The sequence below is a fragment of the Panthera uncia genome, chromosome D1 (assembly GCF_023721935.1).
Source record: "Panthera uncia isolate 11264 chromosome D1, Puncia_PCG_1.0, whole genome shotgun sequence".
Classification (NCBI taxonomy): domain Eukaryota; kingdom Metazoa; phylum Chordata; class Mammalia; order Carnivora; family Felidae; genus Panthera; species Panthera uncia.
The window spans coordinates 11,621,755-11,634,872 of record NC_064808.1 but is presented as its reverse complement, the minus strand read 5'-3'; the positions used below and the strand labels follow the sequence as shown (position 1 = coordinate 11,634,872).

Below are 13,118 nucleotides of genomic sequence, written 5' to 3'. Positions count from 1 at the left end.
AAAAATTCCTGAAAAGTCTTTTGTGACCGTCAAAACTCCTGGTCATTTCAAAGCTTAGAGAATCTTGACTGCCACAGTTCTTTAATATAAAATTTTGTCTCTGGAAAGTAAAGCCCTTTTTGGATGTAGCCAAAGGTGAGACAGTGGATGATCGAGGGATGAAAAAGCCTGTTAGAGGCGGACTGACTGGATGGATATGGCTGGCACTTTAATTTGGTATCTCACTTTGTCTCTTCTGTTTGTCAGAAGCAAAAAGGCTGTGCCCTAGTTTTAAATAGGCCTCCTCAGATACTAAATCTCCAGCAATTGACCAGAACCCATTATTTTCGCTGTCCATGACTTAAGTATATACGCTCTTGCTCTGATATCCTAGATTAAAACTTGCTGAACGAGTGGTTTTCCACCTACTGATCTAAGTAACAACCCTGGCTCATGGCAACAGATTTTAACTCTTCTGTGTCAAGTTTATTTAAAGTCAGATTACATTAGCTTGGGTTTTCTATTACATTTTGCTGGTTTAGGCTGCCTTTTTGTTGCTATCTTAGCTTAGAAATGTTTTCGAATCAGCCAAATAATTTAATTGTCTTAATTAAGGAATGAGGCAGTTCAAAGACTCCTATGAAGACGAGAAGAACATTTACCTTTGCTTGCCAGAGGTTTATTTAAAAAAAAAAAAAAAAATCACAGGCTTGACCAGGAATTAACCTTGTTGAACTACACTGGTGACTGTGGGTGCTTTTTCAGTTGGCGACTCTGTTTCAATGCAAGATTGACTCAGAAGACAGTTGAGACTTAACTGGATTAACTCTTCAGTTGGAGCCTCATCCAGATGCTTGGTTCTCAACACTGTGGGCAGAGTGTTATGTGTCTGCTGTAGACAGGTATTAGCAAGCTCTGCCTCACTTGTGACCATGCTCCCAGATCTTACTCTGGTGGTTTCCCTGCCTGCTAATGAGATAACATAATGATAAGACCCAAATTCGCTCTGATCTTTGAATGCCTTGGCTTAAACCCTGACTCACACAGAAAGGCACTTACCTCTTAATAGGCAGCCACAGTTCACCCAGTTTGATAAATGTAAATTTTTCTTTTCAAAAAAAAGAAAAACCCTAACAAATGAGACAATGTCCTAAATCAGACCAATTGCACAAAAGAGATGAAAAGAAAGCTTCCTGGGAGAGGAAGAGAGGTCCGTGAGAAAGCCAACCGGGCTGAGCCTTAACAAAAGCATGGCCCTTCTGTCATATAATGCGTTAATCTCAGTCAAGCACAGCAGGAGCTGGCTTCTGTCCCGGTTGCAGGGGATGCTCCCAAGGCAGTGTCCGAGCCTGGAAGGCAGCTTTTGTCAGGCAGGAAAAGCCATTCTGGTAGAGCCCTGTTAGCGGAGGCTGCTGCTGCTGCTGGCCTGAGAGCTGCCCACGCCTGGGTGGTCTGGGCTGTGTCGGTTCTGGGGAAGACAAGGAAGGAAGGGTAAGAACCACTAGGAAGTAGCCTTGGCCTTGATCAGGGCTGTACAGGAAAAAACCGATGTGCCCTGGGTTTTCAATCCTGGGTCCAAGCTGAGGCAAAGGCCTACTGGGGGCGGGGTGAAGTGGGGAGATTCCGGGGGGCTGCAGCAACAGGCCCCTACCCTACCTTCTTTTTCTTCTTCTCTTTCTTCTTCCTCTTCCGTTCAGGATCCTCCTCTTTTTTCTTTTTCTTCTTCTTGTGATCAGAATCAGATGGCGTTTCTGTAGGAGAGTATGTGCTTATTACCTGCAGAGCTCAAAATTCCTTACTGCTAGGAACTCAAAAGACCACAGGAAAACCTAGTCAAGGGCAACTGCTGTTCTTGTAGCGGCCAGAAAGCATAGGGAGGCACTGCTAAAGCACGGTTCCAGGTTTTTACTTGCCCAGGAGACCTACTTGCAAGGAACACTAATTACCTTTAGATCAGTTTCAGGAGAATTTGGGAGTCCAGGGCTGTGTAAGGAACCTCTCTGGCCTTTTAAATGAGGAAGGTCCAACCAGATCCAGGTTTTCTGGCTTTGAACAGAACTGCTTCTTACCTGGGGGGACAGGATCCTGGGTACGGCTCTGTTTGTGCTTGTGTTTATTCTTCTTCTTGGGAGGCTGAATATGCATCAGACGACACTGCTCTGGCAACTGAAGGAAGCAAAGGAAGGTCCAGGTGAGAAGAGGGAGGAGATCCCCTGCTCCCATCATCTGTTCTGCTTAGTAAGTTATGAAGGAACAGACTTGGACAGAAAAACCACCTCCATGCCTTTCAGGCCTCCCCATGTGCCTTCTTCCTCTCCAGGAGGGGACTCACCGGGCCAGTGTGGAGGCGAAAGCCAGCCAGCATGGTCCCTGTGATAGGATTAAAAGAGCCACCAAGAATAGGGGGCTTCTCAATGAGGGAGCGGAGGCTGCTGTTATCATGGGAACCGGGCAGATCAATCATCCCTGGCAGGTCAGGCAGGAAGTTACTTAGCTTCTCCTTCACCTTCTTCCCACAGAATTTATTATAGGAATGTTCCAGGTTGTAGTGTGTGATCAGATTGGTGCTGCCTGTCAGCTCAGTGCTACCTAGAGGACACAGGGAGAAGAACAACAACAAAAAAATCAGTCCCAAGAGAAATTTTTTAAAATTTATTTGAGAGAGAGCATGCAAGCAGGGGAGGGGCAGAGAGGGAGGTGGAGAGAGAATCTCAAGCAAGTTCTGTGCACGGTCAGCGTGCAGAGCCCGATGTGGGGCTCGAACTCATGAAACCGTGAGATCATGACCTGAGCCGAAATCAAGAGTCGGTCACTTAACCGACTGGACCACCCAGGCGCCCTGAAGAATTTTTTTAAGAACCCCACAGGGAAAGTGAAGGACTGTAAAGAATCTTTTAGGTGAGCATTACAAAGATTTAAATTTATTTTTAAAGTAAAAAACAGCAAAATGAAATAACATACAATAAACACTAAAAAATATACTACTGTAGAATGGTAGGGTAGGTTGGAATGGGAAGGAGAAAAGTCGGCAAAAATCCAAACAGGGCACATGGAAATTGTTCTTCCCCAATGAAGGAGACACTCTCCCCTCCTTGCACTCACCGCAGTAGTAACTTACATGATCCTTACTCCAGGCTAAACACAGTTCCAAGTGCTTTTCACAGCGAGAAATTATACTCTCTGACACCAGCAGGATGTTACCTCAGAGCTCAACTAGAAGCAAGGTAAGGGCCAAATATGACCCAATGGCTTGAATGTCTCTGGTCAAGGACCCCTTTTTTTTTCTTTCTTTTTTTTTTTTTAATAGCAAGAACCACTAATTACATAGGGAATAAATGGGTTTTTTTTTAAGCTACTGCTGCCTAACTTGTTACCACCGTCTCTATTCTTCCTAATTAAAGTATAATGCTTTGCCTAGAAAAAAGAAATGTTTGATTAGCAGCTGAGCAAACAGGATTCTCATCCTAGTCATACTCTATGCCTCAGTTTCCTCTTATCTCTGGAGTGGGGTAACAGCTCTCTTAAGCACACTTAATTTTTTTTCAAGGTTTAAATGAAAACATTGAAAAGTATATTCTATAGATGCAAGGCACTATCAGTACAAATATTGCACGGCTGACCTTTTTCAAAGAATAGAAACGTATTAGTAATGTAGTAAGGATCTAGAGGCAAGGGTGGAGCTGTCTAGCCTGCCTACAGTTTCATCTACGGTTATGACGAACACGAAGAATACAAATGACAAGAGTGGCTTGTTCATAATCATTCACTTGGAAAAACTCTGGCTCTGAACCGGGAGTCCCCTGAGGGCGGAGACCAGGTCTTTCCTGTTCATACCTGTGTCGCTGGTGCCCAACACAGTACACACTTCAGTGCTCAGTAACTATTAAGTGAGCAAGGTATTTTCCCCTCCATACCCCTAGGCCCTACCTTCTTCCCTTTTTTCTTTTTCATGCCAAACATTTCAGGAGTGGTCTACTGTAACAGCAGGGGACTCAGTGCCACAGTACTGCTCCTCAAAACTAGGCACTGCCTCCTGCCATAAGAGTGCCCTGCTTTCCCCACCCGCCCTGGTCGGCTCTCCTCTTCCAGGTGGTCATGCTCAAGGTTGAGGTGAGAAGGCACTCCTGCTTTTCTGGAACACTTTACGAGTCCACCCCACTTCCCGTTTTGACTGTCAGTTCCACGAAGGTGATTTATAAATCTCTCCCTCCAGCCCTGACTCCCCTCCTAAAAACTAATCTTGCATTTCCAACTTCCTCTTAGTCAATTTCATGCGGATTCATTTTTTAATTTTGAATTAAAAAAAATTTTTTTAAGATTTGAAAATTTTTAAGTAATCTCTATGCCCCACGTGGGCCTCGAACTCACAACCCCAACATCAAGAATTGGATGCTCTTCTTTTTTAAATTTTTTTTTTAACATTTATTTTTGAGAGAGAGAGAGAGAGAGAGAGACAGAGCGTGAGTGGGGGAGGGGCAGAGAGAGAGGGAGACACAGAATTTGAAGGAGGATCCAGGCTCTGGGCCGTCAGCACAGAGCCTGACGTGGGGCTTGAACTTGGGAATGGCGAGATCATGACCTAGGTCAAAGTCTGATGCTTAACCAACTGAGCCACCCAGGCACCCCTGGATGCTCTTCTGACTGAGCCAGCAAGGCGCCCCCAGATTCATCTTTTTAAACTCTAAATACTCCCCACCTCACTCATGGCTTCTCTGTTTCAATACATGGCACCCATATTCTCCAGATATTTTTAGAAGCAGTACTACGCAGTTCAAAAATCTCAATGATGTACTATTACCCTAAGGAAAAAGCTCAAATTCCTTTGGCACTCACGATAAAACATATCTTACTGTAAGCTTTGGGGTGTGATCAACCACTACTCCCCTGTGCCAAATTCTGATCCATCCAAATGAGTCTCATCATCTCCTGAAAAACACGCTCATTTTGTTTCCTTTTAGGAAATTTGTTTTTATACTGATGTAATTATAAGACCATCTTTTCTAGTTTTCTTCACCAATATGAATTTTCCAGGTCTGGCTCAAGTGACAACTCTTTCTGTCATCTTGGATAGTAAACATTTTTAAAACCATCATGTAGTTTTCTGGGTTTTTTTTGTTTTGTTTTGTTTTTAAAGCAAACTCTACCCCCAACGTGGGGTTTGAACTCACAACCCCAAAATCAGGGGTTGCATGTTCTACCTACTGAGCCAACCAGGGCCCCCCATCGTGTAGTTGTTAGTTGTATGTGAGGCAGGACCACAAAGTAATGAGATTAGCCTTGACAAGTAATATAGACACTATCCTTAAACCACATATTTTATATCCCTAAGTAAAATAAGCTCTCTAAAAGCAAGGACTAGGGGTGCCTGGGTGGCTCAGTCAGTTAAGCGCCAGACTTCAGCTCAGGTCATGATTTCATGTTTTGTGGGTTTGAGCCCCATGTCGGGCTCTGTGCTGACAGCTCAGAGCCTGGAGCCTGCTTCAGATTCTGTGTCTCCCTCTCTTTCTGCCCTTCCCCCACTCATTTTCTCTCTCTCTCTCAAAAATAAATAAACATCAAAAACATTTTTTAAAAAAAGCAAGGACTAGACATATTAGTTCTCTCCCCTTCTCACCACATATCCCACTTCCTACATACCCAGCATTTGCCCAAAACCTATTCAATATCTCTATCAACTGACTGATACAAACAGGTACCATCAGAATAGATAAGGTTGGAGAAACTTCTGGTAGACATCAACCACTAACCAAAGGAAAGTCAATCTCTCTGTGCTTCAATTTTTTTTTCCAGCTATAAAATGCCTACCTCAAACAGCTTTTTTTTTTTTTAAATGTTTATTTTTGACAGCACGAGCGGGGGAGGTGCAGAGAAGGGGACAGAGGATCCGAAGCAGGCTCTGTGCCGACAGCAGACAGCCTGATGCAGGGCTAGAACTCATGAACTGTGAGATCATGACCTGAGCCAAAACCAAGAGCTGGATGCTCAACCGACTGAGGCACCCAGGGGGCCCTGAAAGGGCTATTCTAAGTATTAAACTCTATTACATACGTATATAACTGCATTGTGAACTTCAAGGCACTGTACCAATATGCATTATTATTTCTCTCAACTCTAGATGTAGCAGTAGGACTTGGGAGGAATTGAAAGGCAACTTGGGAGGGGCACCTGGGTGGCTCAGTCAGTTGAGCATCCGGCTTCGGCTCAGGTCATGATCTCACAGTGAATTCAGGCCCCACATCTGGCTGGCTGCTGTCAACTTCAAGCCCGCTTCGGATCCTCTGACCCCCTCTCTCTCTGTTCCTCCCCCACTCACGCACATACATACTCTCTCTCAAAAATAAACATTAAAAAAAAAGACACTTGGGAGATTGAACACGTCCAAAATGACTCTTGATTTCCACCTTCTCAAACTTGTTCCTTCTTGGTCTCAGCACTACCCATCCACCCAATTATTCAAGCCAGAGATTTACAAGTATTCTCAATTCTTCTCTACTTTTATTAAAGACTTATTTATTTATTTATTTTACATTTTCTTCTTCTTATTATCATTAGTTTTAGTTTTTAGTTGAGAGAAAAAGAACGAGCGGAGCAGGGGCAGAAAGAGAGGAACACAGAATCCCAAGCAGGCTCTGCACTGTCAGCGTGGAGCCTGAAGGGGCTCGAACCCACAAACCGTGACATCAGGACCCGAGCCGAAACCAAGAGATGGAAGCTTAACCTACTGAGCCACCCAGGTGCCTCTCCTCTCTACTTTTATATTCGATCCTTCGTTCCTATAAGCTCCACCCCTAACATTTATCCTGTATCTATCTGTTCACTTCTCTCCTCCACTGCTACTGCCTAGTCCAAACTGTCCTCTCTTTCCTGGACTACTAAGCAGTAACTTCTGACTGACTTCCCCACTTTCCCCCACCTCCACTTTCCATTCTTAATGTAGCAGCTTGAGTGATTAAAACAATTAGATCATGTCACTTTCCTGTGTGAAAATGGCTCCCCCTGAGGGGCGCCTGGCTGGTTCAGTCAGTAGAGCATGTGACTCTTGATCTCAGGTCATGAGTTTGAGCCCCATGTTGGGTATAGAGAGTACTAAAAAACAAACAAATAAAATGGCTCCCCCTGAACTTCAGATCAAAGTCCTCTGCCTGCCCTTCTCACCTTCATCTCCTGTAACTCTTTCCCTTGAACCTTCACTGGAGTCCAGCTGGTCTTCTGACTCTCAGATATTCCAAGCTTTTCCCCCACAGCAGGGCTTCTGACCTCGTTTCTTGCATCTTGATTTAGCTCTCCCCCTCACACATGGCTGACTCTTTACATTTAAGCTCAGAAATTATCTACTCAGAGAGGGCTTCTTTGATCACTCTAGCTAAAGTAGTTTCGCCTCCTCAATTCTTTACCAGTTTTTTTCCTGTTAGCACTAACCATTATCTGATGTTATCTAGGGTACTCTGTGCCTCCTCCTCTGAAATGTAAACTCCAGAAAAGGCAAAGATCTTGTCAACCCTATTCACAGCTGAACCTTAACGCATTTAGAACAGTGCTTGGTACATAGTAGGTGCTCCAGCAAAGCAAATTTTTGGTTCAATTCTAATCGCTCCTTCGGACAGATAAGGAAATGTGGAGGCCCTGAGTAGGACAGCAACATGCCTCAAACCAACAGCAAGTTTGTGGCAGATTTGGAAAACCTTAGGTCTGCAGGGATGTTAAATGAGGACTGTCGAGTTCCAAACTCAAATTCTGGATAATCTTTAGGCAACCATGAACCAGTATCAGGCACAGAGCCAGATATGGTGTGAAAGGTCACGGAAATTTATTCTCTGCCACCTCCCAATCCCTGCCAAAAACTCACGTCACTCATCCAAAGGGGTGGGAATCCTCAGACCCCTTCCGACTCACTTTGAGCTCCAAGGTCCTGGCACGCGTTGCCTAGGTTACCTAACACCTCCGCCAGCCGGCTGAGAGCCGCGCCCATCATCTCCTCACTATGATCTGATTGGCTGCTTTCGGCCGGGCCTAGTACTCACCTGGCAGCTCCCGCATTAGGTAGAAGGGACCACAACCAGCCGCTGACTTGTCGGCGCCGGGCGGGGCAGTGGCCGAGGTGGGCTGCGGGGCCGTGCCGGGGCCCCCGCCCGGAGGAGGGGGAGGCGGAGGTGGTGGCTTCCCTGGTCCGAAGCCGAGTGCGGTTGGGGGCGGTGGTGGGTCAGCCTGAGCTCCGAACAGCGCCGAGAAATTCTCCATCGTCTCCTCCACCCCGGCCCTGTCCCGGTGTCTGGCGTCGGTAGTTTTCATTGGACAATCCTTTCACGGTGTCCCGCCCCCTTCTCAGGAGCCGCTTTTCATTGGGTGTTCCGCCTACCTTTTTCCTGCAACTACTTCCGTCGCTTTATGAGAACGTTCAGGAAGTGCTATCTAACCTAATTAAATTCTTCTCTGTAGTTCTCCGTTCGGGACAGTCGCATATCCAATAAAATGACTTAAGTGGAAAAAGCGACAGCTAGATCGACCAATAAGGTGTTAAATCCCTTTTAATTGCTTACCTGCAGCAGCGTCCAATGAGAGATCTACTTCCGGGCACAGAGGCGGTGCATCCGAGACTAGGCCCAATGGCAGTCTCAATGGTGAGAGAGGCGGGGCCGGACCTACAGACGCTGAAGAGCGGCGGGCGCCGCAAGGGCCGGGAAGATGGCGGTCCTCGCACCTTTAATTGCTCTGGTGTATTCGGTGCCACGACTTTCACGTTGGCTGGCCCGACCTTACTATCTCCTGTCAGCCCTGCTTTCTGCTGCATTCCTACTCGTGAGGAAGCTACCTCCTCTCTGCAACAGTCTCCCCACGCAACGCGAAGACGGCAACCCGTGTGACTTTGACTGGGTGAGCGGACCCCGCGACCTTGACTGTCCCTGTCCCCAGCGGTTGCATGCGGGAGCCTCGAGGTTCACCTTTTTGAGGATACCTGAGGTTCCCAGCCTGTAGCGGACCTGCGGATTGTTAGAATGTAGGGCCTGGACCATCATCGAGCCTAAACCACTTCATGTTTAATTAAGAAGGGAAAACAAGATATCCTTCCTGCACAGCAGGCTAGCTCTTAGTGTTCTTGAGTCCTGGTTCTGTCTGAGCATTCCTGCTGGCCAACAGCCGTACCCAAACTCTACACATTTACAGTGTTTTACAGGACTGCCCATTATGTAAAGTCTCTTGACGAGCCAGTGAAATAAACAAGGCGGGTAGTAGTATTCACGTTTTATTGATGAAGAAGTTGATCTCGGCGTGGTTAGGCGAGTTGCCAAACTAATCACTAGTGAGTCAGCTAGTGAGTGATTGCGACTTGAAACCACTGTTTTGGCCATAGCACCTGCACGCTCTTATCAGCCGTTTCTTAGTCCAATTAATATTTCCACAGTGGGCACTATCTGCTAGGCGCTGCCCTGCGTCCTCGGGATGTAAAAATGAACACAGTTGTTAGGTCTGTTTAAAAGGGATTGTAAAAACAAACAAACAAACAAACAAAATTGTAAAGAACTCTATCTCAAGCCTCTTGCTGTACTTCCTGAGTAGGAGAGGAGAGACCGCTCAGAAAAATGACTTGAAGCTCTGTGCTCTCTCTCTGCTGTACAACAGCAGCTGTGTTCTGAGGGAGGAGGGTCAACCTGGGGTTTTGTCTTTTTCTCAGACCCCCAAATGAGTCTTGACGTTTACCAGAACCCACTCCTTATTTTTGTCCTCCATTCCTTGTTTACTCATTCATGTTTCCTCTGTCCTTAGTGTTCCTAATTAGCTCAAGTGTACCCATGCTACTTTAGAAGATCCTATTTTTATCTAATACAGTAGTCCATCTGTCCCCCTCCCCTGTATATCTGAGGCGAGTGGGGAGTAAATATTCATTGCAAGACCCCCAGTGGTTCCCTGAAACTCTGGATAGCATGGAGCCCTATATATATGATGGATTGTCCTATACGTATATATCTTTGGTAAAGTTTAATTTACAATTTAGGTACAGTAAGAGATTAACAACAATAATGATAAAATAGGACATGTATAACAATATAATGTAATAAAAGTTATGTCAATGTGGTCTCTCTCTCTCTTTCCCTCCCCTAAAATATCTTACCATACTATACTCATCCTTCTGATGATGATATCGGATGATAAAGGGAGGTGAGATGAAGTGAGGTGAATGTCACAGTCACTGTAACATAGCATTAGGCTACTATTGACCTTCTGTTGATAAGTCAGAAAGAGGATGATGTGTTTCCCGACTGAGGTTGACCGCAGGTAACTAAAACCACAGATAAGGGAGGACCACTGTATTCTATACTGATTTAACCAAAATGGGACTCAAAGATACAAGACATAAGTGGGTAGTAGCAAAGATTTTAATAAGTGTAGGGACCTTTTATAGAACTAATTTCTTTGTATACTCTCCTTTAATAATATGCAAAATACTGGAGTTTTTGTATTTTACTGTTTCTCTAATAGATTTTTTTTTTTTTTTTTTTTTACTTAGAGTTTATAGCCAGTGTTTGTTTTCCTGGAAAACCCATGTTTTACTGATTTACCTTGGTGACTGAGAAGTTAGGGTATTAAGGTAAATAATGTTAGCAATAACAGCTAAATAAAAATAAATAAATAACAAGAGGCACCTGAGTGGCTCGTCAGTTGAGTGTGGACTCCAGCTCAGGTAGTGATCTCACGGGTTGTGAGTTCGAGCCCCACATCCGACTCGCTGTTGTCAGCCTGTCAGTGCAGAGCCGGTGTCAGATCCTCCCCACCTTGTTCTCCCAAAAATAAATAAAATATTTTCTAAAAAAGTAAACCTCAGATTTTCAGTGACTTAACAAAAGTTTCTGTTTTATTAAATAAAAGGAAAGAATCAATCATTTTGCATTTTCTGTATATATTGTCTTCCAGAGTACCCAAATAATTGCTAAGGGAATGTTGACTTCTTAATAGACAAATTTGAGCTAATAAATACAGAAGGACTGATAGAATTTAAAAATCATTTAGCAAGAATGCCTGGCTGGCTCAGTCTGTGGAGCATACGACACCTGATCTCAGGGTTGTGAGTTCAAGCTGTATGTTGGGCATAGAGCTTACTAAAAAAACCAGTCAACCAACCAAAAAACAGGTAGCAACCCCTAATGGAATAATAAACCTAGGCAACGATCATCTGTGGATGCTAAAACCATCTCTAAAGGGATGCCGAAAGTGGTGCTAGATACTCCACCAATGACGTATTTCTTGCAAAAGACATGGATTTCATTGTATGCAAGCCTCTAGGTTTCATTGCCACTTTATAAAAAACACAGTGGATAGAAAATCATCATCAGAAGAACACATACCATCAGTTTGCAAACAGCCAAATCCAGAAAGTGGAAAAGTTGACAGTTCATATGACTATCTTTTTTTTTTTTTTAAATGTTTATTTTTGAGAGAGAGAGCTCTCAAGAGTGGAGGAGGGGCGCAGGGGAGAGGTGGGGGGAGCGGGGCAGAGGCTCCGAAGCAGGCTTCTGCTTGTCCGCAGTGATGGCGGCAAGCCCAGTGAGCAGCTCAAACTCGCAAACCTCGAGATCATGACCTGAGCCCAAGTGGGACGCTCAGCCAATCTGCTGAGCCACGCAGGCGCCTGGATGCGTGTTTTCGATAGATACATAGCCTAGGGTAAAAAGAAAGAATAGATAGCCTTTAGAGATAAAGGAAGGCCAGAGAAGCACATCAGCTAAATGTACTGTGTGGACCTTCCTTGCTTGTTCCTTATTTGAACAAGCAACTGTACAGAGACAGTTTGAGATAACTGGGATCATGTGAATAAGGACCAAGTAGTAAATGACAGTAAGGAATTATTAATTGTGTTAGATATGACAATGCTATTTTGGTTTGTTAAAAAAAAAGAAAGAAAAGCAGGAGAAGTCCTGAGGAGCCTGGCAGGCTTAGTTGGAAAAGCATGCAACTCTTGGTTTTGGGGTTGTGAGTTTAAGCCCCATGTTGGGTGTAGAGATTACTTAAAAAAAAACCCAAAACTTAAAAAAAAAAGGGTTCCTTAAAAAAAAAAAAAACAGAAGTCTTTATCTGTAAGAGATACACACTGAAGTATTTATAGATGAAATGATAATAGTTAGAATTTGCTTTAAGTTTCTCCAAAACAAGTGGGTAGCATAGGTGAAATGGAACCGTTTTGGCAAAACATTACTGTTAAATCTGAGTAGTAGGGATTTATTAAAGTATTGTAGGGGTGGAAAATTAGTTTTCTTTACCTTTTTGAGGTCTTAGCTGAGACCCCTGTAATAAAAGACAGATTGAAAATAATTAAGAGGGGGGCCCCTGGATGGCTCAAGCATCTGACTCTTGATCTCAGCTCAGGTCTTGATCTCAGGGTCATGAGTTCAAGCCTCATTTTGGGTTCTGTGCTGGGCATGCAGCCTACTTAAAAAAAAAATAAAAGCAGTTAAAAGATAAAGTTTATTCATATGTATACCTCGTGTACATGGAGATACCCAGGGAAAATGAATTAACTCAGAAGTGGATTGGAACTCTGGCTTATAGGGGCGCCTGGGTGGCTCAGTTGAGTGTCTAGCTTCAGCTCAGGTCATGATCTCACAGTTTGTGGGTTCAAGCCCCTCATTGGGCTCTGTGCTGCCGGCTCAGAGCCTGGAGCCTGTTTCGAATTCTGTGTCTCCCTCTCTCTCTGCTCCTTCCCCGCTCATGCTCTGTCTCTCTGTCTCTGTCTCTCTCTCTCTCTTTCTCTCTCTCTTTCAAAAATAAATAAAAACATTAAAAATTTTTCAAAAAAAAAAAAAAAAAAAAGAACTCTGGCTCAACAAAGAGTAATACATTTTTGGAGAAATGACCGGACAAAGGAAAGAACTTTTAGGCTTCAAAGGGCGGCAAACTGTGGGAAGGTAAACTAATGGTAGATAAAGTCCCATTAGTTATGTTAGGTTCCTCTGGTGCTGTCTCCAGGCTGATAGGGTCTAAAATTGTCTCCATTGATTAACTTTTGTCCTTCCTGGTAGAGAGGGTTGGAGGAACACCTTTAAAAATTTATGTCCTGCTTTTAGACACAGAGAGGGAGGGCAAGGAGCTTTTCTTTTAATTTTTTCCTATCTCTTTTTTTTTTTTTAATTAAAAAAAAAATTTTTTTT

At 44.2% G+C, this 13,118-nt stretch overlaps 2 protein-coding genes across 3 annotated transcripts in view; one reads left to right on the top strand and one right to left on the bottom strand.

The window, feature by feature from the left end:
- Nucleotides 1-31: 31 nt before the first annotated feature.
- Nucleotides 32-8,293, bottom strand: MED19 (mediator complex subunit 19). Its single transcript, XM_049646592.1, has 5 exons — nucleotides 8,001-8,293; nucleotides 2,312-2,568; nucleotides 2,049-2,145; nucleotides 1,636-1,730; nucleotides 32-1,447 (listed from the first exon to the last, which is right to left on the bottom strand). The coding sequence occupies exons 1-5, from the start codon at nucleotides 8,266-8,268 to the stop codon at nucleotides 1,379-1,381; spliced, it is 786 nt and encodes a 261-aa protein (XP_049502549.1). The 5' UTR covers nucleotides 8,269-8,293; the 3' UTR covers nucleotides 32-1,378.
- A 278-nt stretch (nucleotides 8,294-8,571) lies between these two features.
- Nucleotides 8,572-13,118, top strand: part of TMX2 (thioredoxin related transmembrane protein 2) — a 10,584-nt gene continuing 6,037 nt past the window's right edge. Inside the window, exon 1 of one of the 2 annotated variants that reach the window (XM_049646579.1) lies at nucleotides 8,572-8,850. In XM_049646579.1, coding sequence (XP_049502536.1) covers nucleotides 8,662-8,850 — 189 coding nt within the window. In that variant the 5' untranslated portion in view covers nucleotides 8,572-8,661. The remainder of the gene's footprint in view (nucleotides 8,851-13,118) is intronic. The other variant, XM_049646569.1, reaches the window with a different exon arrangement.

Coding starts and splice junctions, on each gene's coding strand:
- MED19 (XM_049646592.1), bottom strand. CDS start 8,268: ATGAAAACTACCGACGCCAGACACCGGGACAGGGCCGGGGTGGAGGAG. Junction 1,731..2,048: donor CCAGGATCCTGTCCCCCCAG/GTAAGAAGCAGT, acceptor ACTCTCCTACAG/AAACGCCATCTGATTCTGAT. Junction 1,448..1,635: donor AAGAGAAGAAGAAAAAGAAG/GTAGGGTAGGGG, acceptor TGTCTTCCCCAG/AACCGACACAGCCCAGACCA.